This window comes from Macrotis lagotis, chromosome 8 (genome assembly GCF_037893015.1).
Source record: "Macrotis lagotis isolate mMagLag1 chromosome 8, bilby.v1.9.chrom.fasta, whole genome shotgun sequence".
Taxonomy (NCBI): Eukaryota; Metazoa; Chordata; class Mammalia; order Peramelemorphia; family Peramelidae; genus Macrotis; species Macrotis lagotis.
In genome coordinates, this window is record NC_133665.1 from 59,895,419 (window position 1) to 59,914,738 (window position 19,320).

At 41.8% G+C, this 19,320-nt stretch overlaps 2 protein-coding genes across 2 annotated transcripts in view; one reads left to right on the top strand and one right to left on the bottom strand.

The window, feature by feature from the left end:
- The first annotated feature begins 609 nt into the window (after positions 1-609).
- DNASE1L2 (deoxyribonuclease 1 like 2) lies at positions 610-6,994 on the top strand. The gene is made up of 9 exons (XM_074198999.1): positions 610-638; positions 737-926; positions 1,067-1,155; positions 1,742-1,825; positions 2,349-2,449; positions 2,544-2,656; positions 2,929-3,083; positions 3,217-3,313; positions 4,123-6,994. Exons 1-9 carry the CDS (start codon positions 610-612, stop codon positions 4,174-4,176), a joined length of 912 nt encoding a protein of 303 aa, XP_074055100.1. The 3' UTR covers positions 4,177-6,994.
- The window catches only part of ECI1 (enoyl-CoA delta isomerase 1), a 39,200-nt gene continuing 25,453 nt past the window's right edge, over positions 5,574-19,320 (bottom strand). The window contains exons 4-7 of the mRNA XM_074197261.1: positions 8,910-9,056; positions 7,683-7,804; positions 7,290-7,468; positions 5,574-6,557 (exon numbers count right to left, since the gene is read on the bottom strand). Of these exons, the coding sequence (XP_074053362.1) occupies positions 6,391-6,557; positions 7,290-7,468; positions 7,683-7,804; positions 8,910-9,056 (615 nt within the window). The 3' untranslated portion in view covers positions 5,574-6,390. The remainder of the gene's footprint in view (positions 6,558-7,289; positions 7,469-7,682; positions 7,805-8,909; positions 9,057-19,320) is intronic.

Below are 19,320 nucleotides of genomic sequence, written 5' to 3' on the forward strand. Positions count from 1 at the left end.
TCATGGACATTCCTAAGCCTGGGGACAGGTGATTTAATATGCTAGGGTGTTCCGTGACCGAGTACAGCCTCCAACCACCTGTGACTTGGGTCTGGGACCTCCTGTGAGGGGGATGGAGAACAGACCCACGGCACCAAGTCTGACACGGAGTATGGGACCAACGCTTAAGGGGCCAAGACGAGTCTGATTGGGGTCCCTCCTTGGGCCTAAAGCTCTGCTCCTCCCACTTTTACTGCTTCCATCCCTTTTGTTTTTGCAAGGCTTTGGGGTTAAGTGACTGGTCCAAGGTCACAGTTAGGTAATTGAGTCCAGGGCCCGTGCGCCCCCCACTGCGCCACCTAGCCGCCCCCGTCCTCTTCCCTGCGCTCGCGTCTCCCCACTGCCAGCCTTGGCTCTTGGGGGTGTGAGGGGCAGGATCGGAGCCGCCGGTGACGCTCCCACACCTGCCTCCACCTGCCGCGGGATCGCGTGGCCCGGCCCTGTGGGCGGGGACGGGGCGCTCCCGGCGCGGCTGAGCGGGGCATCCCCGAGTGGACGCTTAAATAGGCGCCGCGCGGGCCGGCCCGGGCGCTTCCCGGAGCCTGGGAGCCGGACTGACTGCGGAGCTCCATGCGGGGCGGCTGCCCGTCCCCACTCGCGTGAGTCCCGCCCGGCAGGGCCGGGGGAGGCTCGGGGCCGGGAGCGGGGTGAGGGGAGGGCGCGGGGCGGGCGCTGACGCGGCCCCTGCTCCCCGCAGCCGGCCCGGGGCGCGCACCAGGGCGCTGCCGCCGCTGCTGCCGCCGCTGCTGCTGCTGCTGCTGGGCGCCCCGGGCCGCCCGCCGCCCGCCTCCGCCCGCGCTGCCCCGGTCCGCCTGGGCGCCTTCAACATCCGCAGCTTCGGGGACAGCAAAGTGGCCGATCCGGCCTGCGGCAGCTTCATCGCCCAGGTGCCCCGGCGGGGGGTGCGGGGAGCCTGGGGTCCCGGGGGGCTGGGGCGCGGGGCGGGGGAAAGTCGGGGGTCCGGGGGAGCTGCGGGCCGGGACCCCGGGTTGGCCCTCCGGGTGACCCCTCTGCCCCCTCCCCGAAGATCCTGGCGGAGTATGACGTGACCCTGGTTCAAGAGGTCCGAGACCCGGACCTGAGCGCCGTGTCCGCGCTCCTGGAGGAGATCAACAGGTGCCCCCGGGGACCCGGACGCGGAGACACAGCCCGAGGGCTGCCCTGTGGGTGGGGGGCCTGTGTCCGAGTGGTCGTGTGTCTGTGCGCGCGATAGAGACGGACAGACAGGCTGGGAGAGTCTGGAGGCTGGAGCTCTCCACGGTCCTGAGTCGGGACCCCAGCAGGGGAGGTCCTCACGCACACCGCATGGATGCTCTGCCCCCCTCCACTGATTCTCAGACTCCTCCGGGCCGAAGGGGGCTTAGTAAACCAGGACCTTTAAACCTTAATCCCCTCCTCAGTCCCTACCTCCACCCTATTCCCGAGCGGGGTGAGTCCTTTGGGTTCGGAAGGGTGCCTGGTGCCACCGGGGCGGAGATCGCGGCGGGGCGGCGGGTCCAACGAGAAAAGATGGCCTGGTTGCCCGGGGGAAGGGGAGCCCAGGGGCGGGGGTGGAGGCGGTAGCTGATGCCCCGAGGTGCTCCTTAGCTTCGGTCCCAGCTGGGGCTTGGGCGGGAGCCTGGGAGTCTCTGAGTCTTTGCCTCCCACTCGGGAATGTGCAAGGGTGTGACTCCTCCCCGCATCCCTTCTCACCTGTCTCCAGAATATCCGAGTACACTTACAGCTACGTGACCAGCGAGCCTCTGGGACGGGACAACTACAAAGAGATGTATCTGTTTGTCTACAGGTTTGAGGGGGAATGGGGCCCAAGACTGGACTTCATGGGGAGGGCCTCGGACCAGGAGAAAGCCAAAGGACTGGGCTGAGGGTGGAGCTGGAGCAAGTGGGCAAGTTCAGAGACAGGGACCAGAAAAGAGGCTTCAGCCAGGATGCTCACTCAGGCAGCCAGTGGACAAGCACTTATTAAGGTGCCTCCAAATAGCGTTAAACTCTGTGGATCCCCAGAAAGGCAAAAGCAGTTCCTACTCTTGAAGCCTTATAGGGGAGACATGATTAAAAAACTAGAAACAAGCTATACTGGATAAATTGAAGAAGGGAAGGCATTAGGAAAAGCATGGGCACTGGGGGGGGTAGGAATGGGGGGAGGGGGGAGACAGCCAAGGAAAATGCCAAGTCTCGAAAGATTTCAGAACATATGCCAGGAATATGGGAAATAAGGTATAAAAAGACTGGAGGAATGAGAGAAGAGGAAGAGGAGGAGGAGGAAGATTCTCTTGATCACTGAGGTTCTCCTATTCCACCTCTCACAGGACAGAGTCACTTTCTGTGTTGGATAGTTACTGTTACCCAGACCCTGAAGATGTTTTCAGCAGAGAACCTTTCATTGTCAAGTTTTCCTCTCCAAACACAGGTGGGGCCAGTCTGACAGATGTTGACCACACTCTACCCTGTCTCCCCACTCTTGGTTAACTCCTGTCTCCCCGATCTCTGTACTGCCCCTACAGCTGTGAAGGAATTTGTCCTTGTGCCACTACATTCAGCCCCACACAATGCTGTGGCAGAGATTGATGCCCTCTATGATGTCTACTTGCATGTGCTTGACAAGTGGGGGAATGATGTAAGACCCATGTCCTCATCCATCTACCCATTCCCAACCTTTTCCCAAATTCCTTCCCCATTCTCACTTGCCTAACTTCACTCTCCCTCATCTACTTAACTTCCTTCTCCGTTACTTCCTCATAAGAGATCCTGTGAAGAGGGAGGTGAGGAGGAAGTAAGGAGTTGTGGGAAATCTTTTTATATCTTAGGAATAGATAATGTTTTCTCTGAACCAGTGTCAGGGCCACCCATACACCCTCTATATTACTGCTGATTTTTTTTTTTTTGCAGGATATCATTTTCCTAGGTGACTTCAATGCAGACTGTAACTATGTCAGGCAACATGATTGGGCCAATATCAGGCTTCGAAGTAGTGAGATTTTTAAATGGCTTATACCTGATGATGCTGACACCACTGTGGGGAATTCTGACTGTGCTTATGACAGGTGAGAGGATTCAGTCCACTGAAAGAAGGTGGGAGACAGGCAGGCATTGCCTGAGGAAGGGTCTCTCTTGCACCAAAGGGAGAGGAGGGTCCTTGGGAAGAGGGTGAATTGTCACTGTCCCATCTATATATAGGATTGTGGTCTGTGGCTCTCGACTGAGAAAATGCATTGAACCCAACTCAGCTACAGTGAACAACTTTCAGAAGTCCTTCAGCCTTGACCAGACGGATGTAAGTGTAGGAAAGAAGCATGTCTTTCTGCCCCTAGAAATGTTTTCTTATAAGCAGGCAATTTTTGTCAAGCTTCTGAGGATGTGAGCCATCCAAACAGAATTTTCCTTAAAATTTTTCCATTTTGTATCTGACCAAATTCTATTAGTATTTATGGATCTGTTGGAGACATGCGGTCCATTCATCCTCCTGCTTCCAGCTCAGCCTAATTTCTGAAGGCAGTTTCTCTAATGCCTGACCCTTGATGGAAAAACATTTATCCACAAGGCTTGGTGATGATGGAGTGATAATATACACTTGAATTCCCTCCTAATTCCAAGCCATCCTCTGCAGTTTTGTTCTTTCTGTGACTCTGACTTCCTTGAAAGCAATTTTTAGAAGGTGCATTATATTTAGGTCATGATCCAAGATGCCCATTGGACCATTATATGCTGAAAAATCTGACTCTGACTAAAAGTGAGATCTATGCCCTTATCTAAACACTGTTTCAGCATTCATTTTGCAAATTTTCACCACAAGGAAGATCAGGCAGGGGTATAGATTGAACAATTAAATAATTTTCATTAATAAGTGTACTGGGAGGGAGAAAAATCAAACCAATTGCTCTTTGGGTGAGGATTTCTGTAACATTCCTTCTATAGTAAAGAGAACTCTAATCTCATTATTACCTCTTAATTGGAGGACTTTGGGACTAAAGGGAAGACTTTAAAAACTAAAGGCTAAAAGCAAGTCACTCAGTCTTGTTTATCCCCGCCTGGACACCCAAGTGGATAAATGAGGTTTGTAAAGACTCTGCTCTCTCCTTCCAGGCTTTAGCCATTAGTGACCATTTCCCTGTAGAAGTGACACTGAAAACTCACTGAAGCTCCCTAAGGACTGTCTAGGATGCTCTTCTTCAGCCTCTTTTGTCACATGCAACAAACAGCCCCTCAGGACACCAAGATGGGGGACAGAACTCTTGGACTGTGGAGGAAGTGGAGTCAGGTACCACAGAAGTTTTCCTTTTTTTCAAGACTGAATATTTTCAGGACCTAACACTTTAAACTGGTTCAATCTCTGGGTCCTGGGGTCCTTAAATAGCTCTAGGGGCCAAGAAACATATATTCCCAAACTCCAAAACCAAGCCTTTCCTTTCCTTGACACCACCAAATGTTTTCTGCTTGGAACTTGCCTTCAGTCTAACAGATGTGGAATTCAATCTGAGGCTCAAACACAAAATTCTTCAGGGGTTTTCAATAGAGTTTAGTAACTAGTAAGAACCAGGGACAAGAAGATAATTTAACTTGGGCAAGTCCAGATACAATCTTACTTCAAAACTATATAAAGCCAACAACACTGATTTCGGATGCATTAACAAAATGAATTAATTTTCTCGTTTTATATTCCTTGCAATGATTCTTCACATCCTTAGGTTGATTTTCCAGCAGAAACTGCTGCTACCTGTCCTTTTTTTGCATTTTGAGTCCAGTTAACACATTGTGTTAGCATTTTGCAGGCTAGGTCAGCAGCTAATTATTCTTCAGGTTACTTTGTATGAGTCTTTATTCTCAAATGCTCTCAGTAAAAGCCCACTTTGGTGAAAACAACTTTCTTTTTGACCACTTGTTTATTTAAAAGACAATGTTACTTTTAACTGGTGTTCTGTCCACAAAATGCTGCTCACAGAAACTAAAAATTTAGCTTCCCACTGAGCCAGCAGAGGCCCAAGATGATCTTCACCATCTGGTCACTCCTAGGTCAGTTCTTAAATAACATATCTCTCATTTTGTGCTTTGCAGCTTTTCACATCCATGATTTCACTTATAAAAACCACGTGAGTTATAGTCATAAAGGGATCATTCTTTCTACCTAAACTGAGGCCCAGAGGTTAAAGAGCTCATTCTTAAACAATTGTGTCTTGCATTCTTATAGTCCTTTTCTCATTTATGATTTCATTAGATTTTTCTAAAAACATATCTTTTCTGATGAATTCCACAAATAAGTTGATACTATGACCCCAAGGGGCAGTCTGGAAGATCTGGGTCCTCAAGTGATACCCTGTGACTATATGATCATGGGCAAGTCATTTCACTGCTAAGAACCCCAGGCCCTTTTCTTGCATATTGGGCAGAGCAAGTTTTCACACAGGTTTGGCTCCTTTCTTTGTACCCCTCCAAGATTAAACTCCATTAAGGAACTTCATTTTGCTCCCCCAAAGAATTAGAATGAAAATCTCATATTTGATGATTTAGATTTAAAATATCTAGGTCAAGAAGGAATTTTCCAGGACAGACACCTATTTGAAAGTTTGAATTTTATTCTTGTGATTTCAACCATTTGGAAATGGCTATCAAGAATACATAATTGACTGTCCAGGAGAAAACAGGATTTAGAAAGTGAAGTTCTTTGAGAATGAATTAACAGAAGCATTTATCAGTCTTGCAAGAAAATACCTTCATCCCCTTTTCTCTTCCCCATTCCCATTCTTGTAACACTCATTCCAATGATATATGAACAATAAGAATCCTGAAAAGCTGTTTATTTGAAAAGTCCTGTTGATGTGAAAAAACAATTCCATATATATATATATATAGGCATAGGGAGGTACTCCTTAAAACTCATTGATTACTTGTGGAATCGATTCTCACCACTAGCAACCAGGCAGTTCTGAGGCTGGGGGAGCAAAAAAATCCAGGACTTTTATTCACAATTCTCTTTGTGCAAGGAAGGGCCCTTAGCAAAGACATCACATTTCCAAGTTCCAGTAAGCCCACTACTCATTGATTCCCAGGTAAAGTACTGTTCAGGAACCCGAGACTTTCTTTCCACATCATCAGGCAAAGTCTCTTTAAAACTTACCTTCTAGGGGTATGTGGGGGTGGGGATTAAAGGGGAGGGAATAAAAAGTACCTATGAGAAGAAAGGAAGGATGCCTTTGGGGTATCAGGATAAAGGGGATAGGATCTTCTGAAAAGATCAAAAAACTAAGAACAAACTAAATTTCATTTTATCTTGAAAAATACTTTGTTTTAAAAACCTACAGTTACCCAAAGACAGGCCTGTAGGGTCTGCACATGATTTTGTTTCAGTGTCCCCAGCTACCCTTTTCGATCTTTAAGAAGCTTTAAATATACATGAAGTGACTTCTGGATGGAGTCTTTGGATATAAAGCTGACAAAGTTCTGAATATCTGCTTCTCGTTGTTTCAACAGTAGATCAGCAAAAGGTTTTCTCATCATGGTTTTTGTAAGCTGGCGAGCATGGTCTAAATAAAGACAGTGTTAATATGTTATTAATTTCTGTGTCACCGAGAGTCAAACCAATTAAATCACAACCTGCTTTTCTACAAGTATATCCTACTTAATGATGATGTTTTAATCAATTTTATTTTGTAATAATGTTAAGACCTAGCTAAATGACATAATAAAGTCCTACCCCATTCCCCAACATCATTAGATAATCAGCTTAACTGCTGCTTCCTTTCAACTGAGAAAGGAAGATCACTTTCCTGGGTGATCCTGATAACCTGCCTACTCAGGCATGATCCTGACTTCCTCCACATTTCATGTTTCAAGTTGGATCTTTTCTGGGAAGTCTAGACTTCCTTCAAATCCCTCGCATTTTAGTTTGATTCCTCTCTTGCTCATGTTCGTTCACTGGTTCTGATCTCCCAACACTTCTAATTAGCTGTTTATCTGGAACTTCCCTCATACTGTTTTTACCTTTAATGTGTTTTTCTGGGACAAACCAACAATGTTAGATTAGATATACTGCTGGAGTGAAATATGTACATCACTCTGGGAACTCAAAAGCCTCAATTGCAGCAATATAATTAATACCTTTCTCCTTATAATAGTTTCTTCCCTTGTGATAGGTAGTTTTAACAAAAGGAAGGGGAGAAAAATCAAATCTTACCAGCAGAAATAGTCCAAAAGGTCTCTCTCAATGACCAATCCCCCCCTTTTAATTTAGTCCTAGCAGAAAAGTGTCTCCTCACCTGGAATCTTCAGCCATTCAGACATCACAGTGAGAGCTGTGCCCTGCACCTTGTCTTCTGGCACTATTTGATCCACAAGACCTATTCTGAGGGCATCAGCAGGAGGGAAGAGTAACCCGCACTGAAGGGCATGCTCTGATGCTCTGTTCCCGATCGTATTTACAAGGTTATCTTTAAACCTAGAATTAACAGCACATATCCATCAGTTAACTTGAGTGGAAGAAATGAACACAGACAAGCACAGACTTTAAGAAATCTAATTCTGACACTGAAGTGACAGACTGAATCCCCCCCCCCAAAAAAAACCCAAAGCTTCCATGTTGAAATGATGGACCTAGAAGTGCAGAAAAGATAAGCCTCACCTGAGGGGAGTTATGATGGGGTCAGCCTTACCAGAAAGGAGCCACAATGCCTAGCAGTGTTTCATTCAGACCAATGGTATACTTGGGGTTGTCCGCCATAATCCGGTAGTCAGAAGTTAAAGCAATCAGGCAGCCTCCGGCTGGGCTTGCTCCCTAAAAACAAAACCAAATGTTGACTTTGGTCAATCTGGCTGTGACATCTAGATACTTATAGCAGATGCACAGATCATCAGTGCTGGAAAAAATCTGCTGCTGCTTGTAATAGAAAAAAAAGGCAAAAACAAAGACGTGTCTGTAGTTTTATTCTTTCTTAACCTCCTGAGGTTTTACTGACAGTCAAGAGAGAATGGAAGATGCTAGGACTATTTCTAAGATTCAAATGATTTCCCTTTGGGAAGGAAGCATCCACAGGGATTTGTAAAATTTGAAACTAGTTTAACTGATCATACATTAGAGGCAGCCACAAGCCTACAGTAGTAGGATTCTTAGATTTGAAGTTAAAGGACATAGGTTCAAACCTGAGCTTTGCTATCAATGAATCTTTGCTATCAAAGAACGATCTCTTCCTATCTCTGGGCTTCAGATTCCCAAACTTTAAAAAGAGGGAGATGTACTTTATGTTTCTTCCTTGAGGATATGATTTCTCTCTCATCACATTCAACTTAGATCAATGGGAATGGTGTAAACACTAACAGACTGCCTTCTCTGGTGGGTGGGGGGAGGGAAGCAAGAATAGGGGAAAAATTGTAAAATTCAAAATAAACAAAATCTTTCTCTCTAAAAAAAAGAGGGAGATGGTGCTTTCTAGATCTAAATTCTATGATCCCTGAACTCTCAATGGAACCATACAGGGGCTAACCAAACTCTAACAATAGCAGCATGAACACAATGTTTCTCATTAAAACCTAAGTCCAAATAACAAACCTGAACTTCTTTCATCGATAGCTTTTGTTGTTGTTTTTCAGTTGTTCTAGTCATGTCTTTTTGACCCCAATTTTGGGATTTTCTTGGAACAGTTTACCATTTCCTTCTCCAGTTCTTTTTACAGATGAGGAAACAGAGGCAAAGAGGATTGGTGACTTACCCAGAGTCACACAGATAGTAAGTGTCTGAGACTTAATTTTAACTTACAAACATGAGTCTTCCTGATTCCAGGCCCAACACTCTATCCACTGAACTAACCTAGTTTTTACACGAATGCTTAAAAAAAGCAATTTAGAAGCCAGTTTCCTTGAAGTCAAATAAAAAGGCAACTTGCATTGATTGCTGCTATTATCACCATGTTGGACATGTACAGCTTCAGCCATATCTCTTGTACTGCTTTCCAGTATTCAGCATAGTGTGCTGCATTCTTTCCATACATTTCCATAATATCCAGGCCAGCAGAGAAGATTTTGGGGCTGTTCTGAAATAATAAGAAACAACCAATTAACATGTATTTATTAAGCATCTACTAAGGCAAAAATGAAACCTTCCCTACCCTGCCTATCTTGAAAGACAATGTGTACATGCAAGTAGACACCAAATATACACAAAGTTATATGAAGTAATTCTAGGGAGAGGAGGCCCTAAACCGAACTTGGAAGGAAGCTAGAAATTCTCAGGGGCAGCAGAGTTGAAGAAGGATGGTATTCTAAGCTTGAAGAGAAATGAAATTGGTATGGGGGCATAATTTCCAATAAAGGAATTTGTTTTTGATTTCAGAGATAAAAAGAGTTTACTGGGCCATAGGAATGACTTGATCAGAAGTGTGCTTTAGTAATATCCAAAAGCAAAAGTGTAGAGGAAGATTAGGAAAAGGAGAGACAAGAGGCAGGAAAACCAATGAAGAGGTTATTTCAATAATATAGGGGAGAGACGATAAAAGACCTGGTGGCTCTGGGAGTGGAAGGAGGAGCTAGATTGGAGAGATGTAATGGAGTAGAACCAATGAGGTTTTACAATATATTGGCTCTAATATTGTGAACAACCAATATTTTCCAAAAACCATTAATTTATTTTTATTTCTAAACATTCTCCCCTGACAGCTACATGCAAAAACCAGTTTCAACATTTCCAAAATTTGAATTCAAATCCCCTCCCTTCCTCCCCCTCACTGAGAAAGCAAGGTACTTGATGTAGGTTAAAAATGTGTAGCCATGAAAAACATTACTACAATAATCATGTTGTAAACATAACTCCTTTCTTGACAAACCTCAAGAAAAAAGTGAAAAAAGAAAAAATGTATACTTCAGTCTGTACTCAAACACCAACAGCTCTCTGTCTTTGGGATGGAAAGCATTCTTTACCATAAGTCCTTCAGAGTTCTCTTCGGTCACAGCATTGCTAAGAAAAGGTAGGTCATTCTGCTATTATTTTGTATAATATTACGTATCCCATTGCATCTGCTCATGTAAGTTTTTTACTGAGAGCATTCTGTTCATCATTTCCCATAACAGAACAGTATTTTATCTCAATCACATAATACTATTGTGTAGCCATACCCCAACTGCTGTGCATCCCTCAATCTCCAGCAACCTGTTACCAGAAGAGAGTTGCTATGAATATCCCTATACATATAGATTCTTTTAGCAGTGGCACTGCTTGGCCATAGGGTAGAGTTCCAAATTGATCTACAGAATTGATGAATTTTTTCATGACTCTCCACAGTGTATCAATATCTCAATTTCCCTACATCCCTTCCAACATTTGTCATTTTCTCCTTCTGTCCAATGGATATAAGGTTGTACTTCAGAATTGTTGCAACCCACATTTCTTCTATCATTCAAGATGTAGGACATTAAAAAAATTTAAATAGATTGTATTGATAATCTCTGAAAAGTGTTCAGACCTCTTGATCATTTATCAATTGGAGAATGGCTATTTTTTAAAATAAATTTGACTTGGGGTGGCTAGGTAGTACAGTGGATAAAGCACCAGCCCTGGAATCAGGAGTACCTGGGTTCAAATCCGGTCTCAGACACTTAATAATTACCTAGCCTTGGGCAAGTCACTTAACCCCATTTGCCTTGTAAAACAAACCAAAACCTAAAATAAATTTGACTTAATTCTCTGAGAAACGAGTTCTTTATCAGATAAACTGGTTCCAATTTTTTTTCACAATTGCTATTGCTAGCTATATTTCCTCCATCCTGTTCCCCCCACCTCCATTTATTCTATTCTCTCTCTCCTTAAAAGGAGAGTCCCTCCTCAAAATTGTGTTGCATCTGACTACCCTCTCCCTTGATCTTCCTCCCTTCTATCACTTACACTCCCCTCCCTCCTCCCCCTTCTCCTATTCCTTTCCTCTTCTATTTTCCTCTAGGACAAGATAAGATTTCTATACCTAATTGAGTGTGTATTCCCTCTCTTCCATTCCACTATAAAAGTTTTTTCTTGGCTCTTTTATGTGAAATAACTTATCCCTTTCTCCTAGTACCTTTCTTTCTCCCCCATTAACTCCATCTTTTTAATATACTATACCTTCAAATAATGCTTTTCTGTGTCTTATTTATTTGTTACTTCTAATTGTCCTAATAAATGAAAAAGATTGTATGAATTATATTCTCTTCCCATGCAAGAAGACAAGCAGTTCAGCATCATTAAGTTCCTAATGATTTTGCCCTTCCTGTCCACCTTCTCCATTCTCACCTGAATCTTATACTTGAAGACAAAACTTTCTTTTCAGCTCTGGTTGTTTCATCAGGAAAATTGGAAAGGCCCCTATTTTCACTGACTGTCCATTTTTTTCCCTTGAAGAATATTTTCAGTTTTGCTGGGTGTTTGATTCTTTTTTTAGGTATGTTTTTTGGAAGGCAGTAGGGATAAGTGGCTTGCCCAAGGTCACACAACTAGGGAGTTATTATGTGTCTGAGGCCGGATTTGAACTCCAGTTTTCCTGACTCCAGGGTCAGTGCTCTATCCACTGCACCATCTAGCCACCCCTGAATATTTAATTCTTGATTGTAATCCAAACTCGTTTGCCTTCTGGAATATCATATTCAAAATCCTATGAACCCTTAATGTAGAAGCTCCTAAATCTTGTGTCCTCCTTGATGTGGGAGTTCTGTAATTTGGCTATAATTTTTCTGGCAGTTTTCAATTTGGGATCTCTTTTAGGAGGTCATTGGCGGATTCTTTCAATTTCTATTTTTATCTTCTGCTTCTAGGATATCAGTGTAATTTTCCTGGATAATTTCTTGAAAAATGACATAGAGGTTCTTTTTTTGGTCATGGCTTTCAGGTAGCCCAATAACTTTTAAATTATCTCTCTTGGAACTGTTTTCCAGTCAGTTGTCTTTCTAATGAGATATTTCACATTTTCTTCTAGTTTTTCAATCTTTTAGTTTTATTGTTTCTTGATTTCTTAAAAAGTAATCAGCTTCCCTCAGCTCAATTCTATATTTTAAGGAATTGTTTTCTTCTGATAACTTTTCTATCTCCTTTTCCATTTGGTCAATTTGGCTTTTAAGACATCCTCCTTATTGGACTTTCAGACTGCTTTTTCCATTTGGTCCAAATTGGTTTTTAAGACGTAGTTTTCTTCAGTATTTTTTTTTTGTGTGTTTCCTTCAATAAGCTGCTGACATGATTTTCATGACATCACTCTCATTTCTCTTCCTAATTTTTCCTCTACCTCCCTTACTTGATTTTCAAAAATCTTTTTTGAGATCTTCAACAGCTTGAGACAAATTCATATATTTCTTGAGAGACTTTGGATACAAAAGCTTTGGCTTTATCTTGCCTCAGTTGAGTTCCCACTGCAATGCATTCTCCTCCAAATGGGCCCTGAAAGGATGGATAGGGTGAGTACAACACCCTCTTTCATCTTTGAAGAAATCTACGTCCCTATGATTTTGGGGGGGTATGATGCAGGGAATTATGGACATAGAAGATGTGATTGTAAATAAATTTTGTATTCTTTTACAATGTTAATTTCTATCTGAGTGGGGAATATATAGAAGGAAAAATATCTGTATGTAGGAGAAATAAAATGTTATCTTTGCCAGTCTGAGGGCTCCCTGGGCTGCATGGACCCTGGTCAGATGTGAATTTACTCCTTTCACTCAAAGTGACTCCATTGTTAGACACAGAATCACCAAGATGGAAAGGGCCTCAGCTTCTCCCTCCTCCAGTCTTTACCTGACCTTGGCCATTCTGTCATTGATGGGTCAAGCTTATATCTTCCACAGGAAATGATATGTTTGATTTAAAGGTCACACATTTTGGGGCAGGGAAGACCAGCATGTGGCTTGCCTATTGGAGAATACCTGGAGCCAAGTGTGTCCAACCCACTACAGGAGTGTATTTAAGTTGGACCTGGAAAAGAAGCTTCCTTCTTCTCCTCTCTACTTTTACACTGCAAGGATGGAGATTTCTCTCTCTAAGCTAGAGAGCCACCTGCTCCCAGCTGAGGCCCGGTGAAGAAGCATGGGCCTCTCTCTGCCATGGAGCCAGACTTGAGTCTAAGCCAGCCCCTATGGCTCTTTCTCCTTTTCCTCTCAGGCATCACTCTCTCTCAGGCACTTCACTAATCCTTTGATATTCAACTTGTCTTTAAGCAGCTTCACAGATTTAACAAGAGGAGAAAAGTTTTAATTCTATAAACTTGGTAGGCATGTATAATAAATCCTGAGAGGTTTTTTTTTAGTTAGGTAATTACTAAGTGTCTGAGACCAGATTTGAACCCAGGTACTCCTGACTCCAGGGCTGGTGCTTTATCCACTGCGTCACCTAACCGCCCCAGTTTTTTTTTTTTAAAAGGCAACTCATGTTGCCTTAAAACTGAGACCAGCATTGAATTCATGTTCTCCTGACTCCAGGGCCAGTGTTCTATCCAATATCTTATTTTTTTCCCAAATATACACAGGTAATAACTTATTTTTTATATTTCAAGGTAATCAAATATATTCTGTCATTTCAAATGTATTTAACCAAATGTAACTCATTTTCACTCAGAAGTAAAACAAGTAAAATGAGTTTTTTGGCAAAATCCTTCATTAGACTCAGTTGAATGTTTCATATTTTTCAAGCTTTTCAAACTTAGAGACTAATTTTTAAGCTGTGAGGAACAGAACAAATATTATTAAGAGGTGAGCAAATATTTTACCTATATTTAAAAAATGATTTCAAATCTCCTATATCAGAGAAAAATTTGTTGCCCCACAGTGATATTCAAATGTCCCAAGTTATTGGAAAAACAACAAAACTTTCATATGTTTAACTTCTGTTAGTGATCTCCAAGGAAAAATGTTAGCATATGGTACTTGGTAAAAACTAACTGATAGCCTTGTAGATAAGAGGAAGAAATGAATTTGTGAATTATCTAGGATATTTTCCCTCTCTCTCCTCTATTGTCCTGGATGTATTCTCATCCATTCACTATGAGCTGAAAGTTGCAGCTTCCACAACTGCAAAAGGAGGTGACTCGATTATATGATAACAAGACAGTTTGATTCATAGCTGATTGAATAACATACCCAAAGCTTTGCTTTAAAAATTGATGGCAACCTCCTGGAGGGAGGTCTCTGGAAGCACTCTGAAACTGTCTTGTTTTACATCTATGGCTTAAATAATTTGATATGGAGCATAAAAGGCCTTGAAAACTGCAGATGACTCAGATACATACGCTCTTAGAACTAGAAGGGAGCTTAAAGAAGCTAGTCTAACCCCCCAGTTTAATGGATAAAACCTTTCCAACTTTATACTTCATTGTAGAAAATAGTCCTTTTAGCTAGTGCTTGTGAAAATATATCTGGATGACACATCTAACAGCTCAACTTTTCTTACACAGTTACTTATGTTAGAGCAACAGCTGACTCCTTGTTACTGGAAGCAGCTAGATAGTCAAGTAGGTAGTATACCATCCCTGAAGCTGGAGGACTTGAGCTCAAATTCAGCCTCAGACATTTATTAGCTGTGTGAATTCGGCAAGTCACTTAACCCTAACTGCTTCCCATCTAGGGCTATCTTCAGTCATCCTGATTTTCTGGAGGAAAAGTGAGGCTGGTGACTTAACACCCCCTTATTCAAATCCAATTCAATGCATGTCATGGGATCATCTCCCTGTTGTCATGGCTTTTCTTTGAAAACTTAGGACAAACATGATCACTTCCACTCATCTGCCCAAGTACTGCTAATTGTAATCAGAGAGTAAATCTAATTGTACTTTGTCAAGACAGTTCTTGAGGCATTTGAAATAAATTATCCTGTCATACTCCCTTTTCTCTACTTTCTCTATCAAGATTTCTTAAATTAACTATTAAATGCTTATGGATCTATCTTTGGATAATTTAAAATAAAGCAAGAAATGATTTGAAAAATAAAGAAAACTAATACTAATTCTAGATTAATTATCAGACAACTGTGAAACTATTTCTTGAAATAATTTTTTAAACCAAAACTAAGAAGGATAACTACCAAGTTAGATGACACAATGATCAGTAATATATCAAACAGTGTTGATTAAAATAACATAATGGGGGGGCGGCGAGGTGGTGCAGTGGATAGAGCACCGGCCTTGGAGTCAGGAGTACCTGGGTTCAAATCTGACCTCAGACACTTAATAATTACCTAGCCGTGTGGCCTTGGGCAAGCCACTTAATCCCATTACCTTGCAAAATCTTAAAAAAAAAAATAGGATAAGTATAGTCATGCACTTAAATTAAAAATAAATTATACAACTATAGTACAGGAATCTTGACTTTAAAAGCAATTTCACTGTTCTTTGCACTATTTTTTTTTATTTTTTAGGTTTTTGTAAGGCAAATGGGGTTAAATAGCTTGCCCAAGGCCACATGGCTAGGTAGTTATTAAATGTCTGAGACCGGATTTGAACCCAGGTACTCCTGACTCCAGGGCCGGTGCTCTATCCACTATGCCACCTAGCTGCCCCATGCTCTTTACACTATTTCTCATGAGAGAGGATCATGAAAATATCATTATAAAGACTATAGTCTTGAGTCTTCTATAGAGACATAATTAATAAAATCTACATTTGGCTGGATGGTGATGTTTACCTATTATAGGTTTTTCTGAAGCCTCCTGAGAACCAGAGAATACCAGAAATCTAATTAATTGTGTATAACTGATTCATCATGAGGTAATGCTATAAAGAAAACAGTGGTGGCATGTACAACAATATTTATAGCAACTATTTTTAGTGGCAAATAATTGGAAACCAAGGGGATATCCATCAATTGGGGGGGTGACTAAACAAATTATGGTATATGAATGTGTTGGAGTACTATTATTCTGTAAGAAATCATAAGTGGGTGGACTTCAGAAAATCCTGCAAAGACTTACATGAACTGATGCTGAGAAAAGTGAGCAGAACCAGGAGTACATTGTACACATTAACAGCAACATTGTGTGATGACCAACTATGATGAACTTAGCTCCTCTCAGCAGTTTAGTGATAAAGGACAATTCCGAAAGACTTGGAAAGGGAAATGCTATTCACATTCAAAGAAAAAATATGGAGTTTGAAAGCAAACCAAAGTTTACTATTTTCATTTTTTAAAACTTGTTTTATGTTTTTCTCTTCATGGTTTTTTCCCCCTTTAGTTCTGATTATTCTTACAACATGACTAATATGAAAACAGGCTAAACATGTTTTACCTTTATAACTTTTATCAGATTACTCACTATCATGAGATGAGGGAGGAAAGGGAAGGAGGTAGAAAAATGTGAAACTCAAGAACTTAAGAAAAATGCTAAAAACTATCTTTGTATATAATTGAAAAAAATAAAACATCCAGAAAATAGTGGTGGTCTAATATGGATGTTAGAATAAAAGAGAGCTATGTAATAAGACTTCTAGGGATGATTCTGATGGAAACACCTCCATACTACACTCAGTTCTATCTGCTTAAGTCATCTACTCTTCCATGTCCATACACTAACACAGAAGTCATTTACTGGCTTTCTAAATGAATATTCTTGCAAGATAGTGTGATGATTGACTTGAATATCTGGCCTCTTTAGCAATTATATATATCATCAATGAAACTGGCATGTTGTTTCATTAATCAGTCTTGTGAGGTGAGTAGTATGGATCAGTTCTCCAGCCTCATGCCCTGTAGATGAACTGGTAAAATAAAATTCCTTGATCTGCAAAGTTTAGTATGAGATGTTTTTTTGTTTGTTTGTTTTTTAACGTTTTTTTGCAAGGCAAATGGGGTTAAGTGGCTTGCCCAAGGCCACACAGCTAGGTAATTATTAAGTGTCTGAGACCAGATTTGAACCCAGGTACTCCTGACTCCAAGGCCGGTGCTTTATCCACTGCGCCACCTAGCCGCCCCATAGTGTTAGATGTTTAAGTTGAAATGAACCAACAATAGTCAGCAAGCATTTTTAAGAATACCATGTACCAAACACTGAGTAAAAGACTAACAATACAAATAAAGGCAAAACCTAATAGTCCCTGCTCACAGGGAGCTAACAGTTTAATGAGGGAAACAACATACAAATAACTATGTACAAATGAGATCTAATCTCTGAGGGAAAGCACTAAAGTTAGAGAAAACCAGGAAAGGCTTCTAAGGTGGAGACTTGAAGGAAGCCAGAATGTGGAAACAAGGAAGGAGAGCATTCCAAATGTGGGAGATGGTGAGTGAAATAGAGTCCAAAGATGAATTGTCTAGTTTGTGGTCAGTGCCATGGGGTTAAAGAATACATGATGGGGGGCGGCTAGGTGGCGCAGTGGATAACGCACCGGCCTTGGAGTCAGGAGTAACTGGGTTCAAATCTGGTCTCAGACACTTAATAATTGCCTAGCTGTGTGGCCTTGGGCAAGCCACTTAACCCCATTTGCCTTCCAAAAAAAAAAAACCTAAAAAAAAAAGAATACATGATGGGGAGTTGAGAGGAAAAAATACTGGAAAAATGGGAAGAGGACAGGTTATGAAGGGCTTTAAGAGCCAAACTGAAGATTATATTATATTTGATCTTGGGAGTAAAAGGGAGTTGAGTTTTCTGAATAGGAGGGGTGATGGGACCAGACCTGAGCTTTAGGAGGACTGGTGTGACAGCTGAGTGATAGATGGATTAAAGTGGGTCAAGATTTGAGGCAGGGAGAAGACACCAGAACAATATGGTAGTTTAGATGAGCTGAGGAGGGGGTGGCTAGGTGGCATAGTGGATAGAGAACCAGCCCTGGAGTCAGTAGTACCTGATTTCAAATCTGGACTCAGACACTTAATAATTACCTAGCTGTGTGGCCTTGGGCAAGCCACTTAACCCCATTTGCCTTGCAAAAGCCAAAGGGAAAAAAAAAGATGAGCTGAGGAAGGGCTGCACCAAGGTGCAAGGTCAGAAGAGAAGACAGGAGAGACAGAAGAGATGTTATGAAGGTAGAAATTTAAGGACTTAATAAATGATTGGAAATGGGGCTGAGAGTGAAGAGTTAAGGATAACATGTAGGTTGCAAGAAGAAGAGAAGACTGGGGGGTAGAGATAATGAGTTCAGTTTTGGACATGTGAGTGTAAGATGTCTACAGGACATTCAATTGAAGATGTCCAATAGTTAGAGGTCAAAGACGGGAGATCACCTGCACAGATATAACAATTATCAAGAAGTGAAACACTGTAGAAGGGGAAAAGAGAAGAGGACAGAGTTTGAGGGAGATCAATGAATAACAGGGCATGACCTGGATAAAGATCCAGAAAAAGAGACTAAGAAAGAGGGATAGAAGAACTAGGAGAGAGCAATGTCATATTGAGAAGAGAGTGATACATGCATGCATTTATTAAGCTCTTACTATGTGCCAATCATCATGTTTGGGATTAAAAAGTAAAACAACAACAAAGCTAGAGTCCTTGTTCTTGGGATTGCAAGGAAAATAATTGCAAACAACTAGGTACAAACAAAATTTGTACAAGATCCACTGGTGACAATCCCAAAGGGAAGGCACCACCACTGAGGACTAAGGAAGGTTTCTTTTCAGTCAGGTAGCTGGGGAAGCTGGTCATCAGGAGGGAACTAGGCCTCAGGGAGAATGAGATGTAAGAAAGGAGAAAGCAGAAAATTGGAGATGAAAGTGAGTTTGTAGGGGCGGCTAGGTGGCACAGTGGATAAAGCACTGGCCTTGGAGTCAGGAGTATCTGGGTTCAAATCCGATCTCAGACACTTAATAATTACCTAGCTGTGTGGCCTTGGGCAAGCCACTTAACCCCATTTGCCTTGCAAAAAAAAATCCTAAAAAAAAAATGAGTTTGTGACTTAAGGAACAGACATTGCAAAGAGCATAGCACAAGGGGAGTATGGCTTTAGTGGGAAGTTGTGGGGCCATGTTAAAGGTACAGGAATAAGTGGTCAGGGTGGTCAGGACAAAGCGTTTATATAAAAGGTCACTAAGAAGGAAAGAATATAAGTGAGTAGGAGTGTATTCATCACTGAGAAATGAGTTTAGGGAAGTTATCATCACCACTCAGAGCTGAATCTCTGAATGAGGCCTGCCAGAGTATCCCGTAGCAGGGTCATTTTTCTCTTTACTTCTCCTCCCTCAGAGTTTTCATAAGTAATTGCTTCACAAAAAAGAAACCTTGCAATATTTTTAAGTATTTTCTGATTTGTCCTGTCCAGTTCCCAATTTTCCTTACTGGAGTACTCTACTCCCTAAACAACAATTATTCATGTTTTACTTACTTTCTTCAATGGGTTGAATACAATACAATCACACACACATACA

Bases quoted from the DNA above. Each gene is read 5' to 3' on its own strand.
- DNASE1L2 (XM_074198999.1), top strand. From the start codon at position 610: ATGCGGGGCGGCTGCCCGTCCCCACTCGC. The intron at 639-736 runs GTGAGTCCCGCC...TGCTCCCCGCAG, and splicing joins GGCTGCCCGTCCCCACTCGC to CCGGCCCGGGGCGCGCACCA. The intron at 3,084-3,216 runs GTGAGAGGATTC...ATCTATATATAG, and splicing joins TCTGACTGTGCTTATGACAG to GATTGTGGTCTGTGGCTCTC.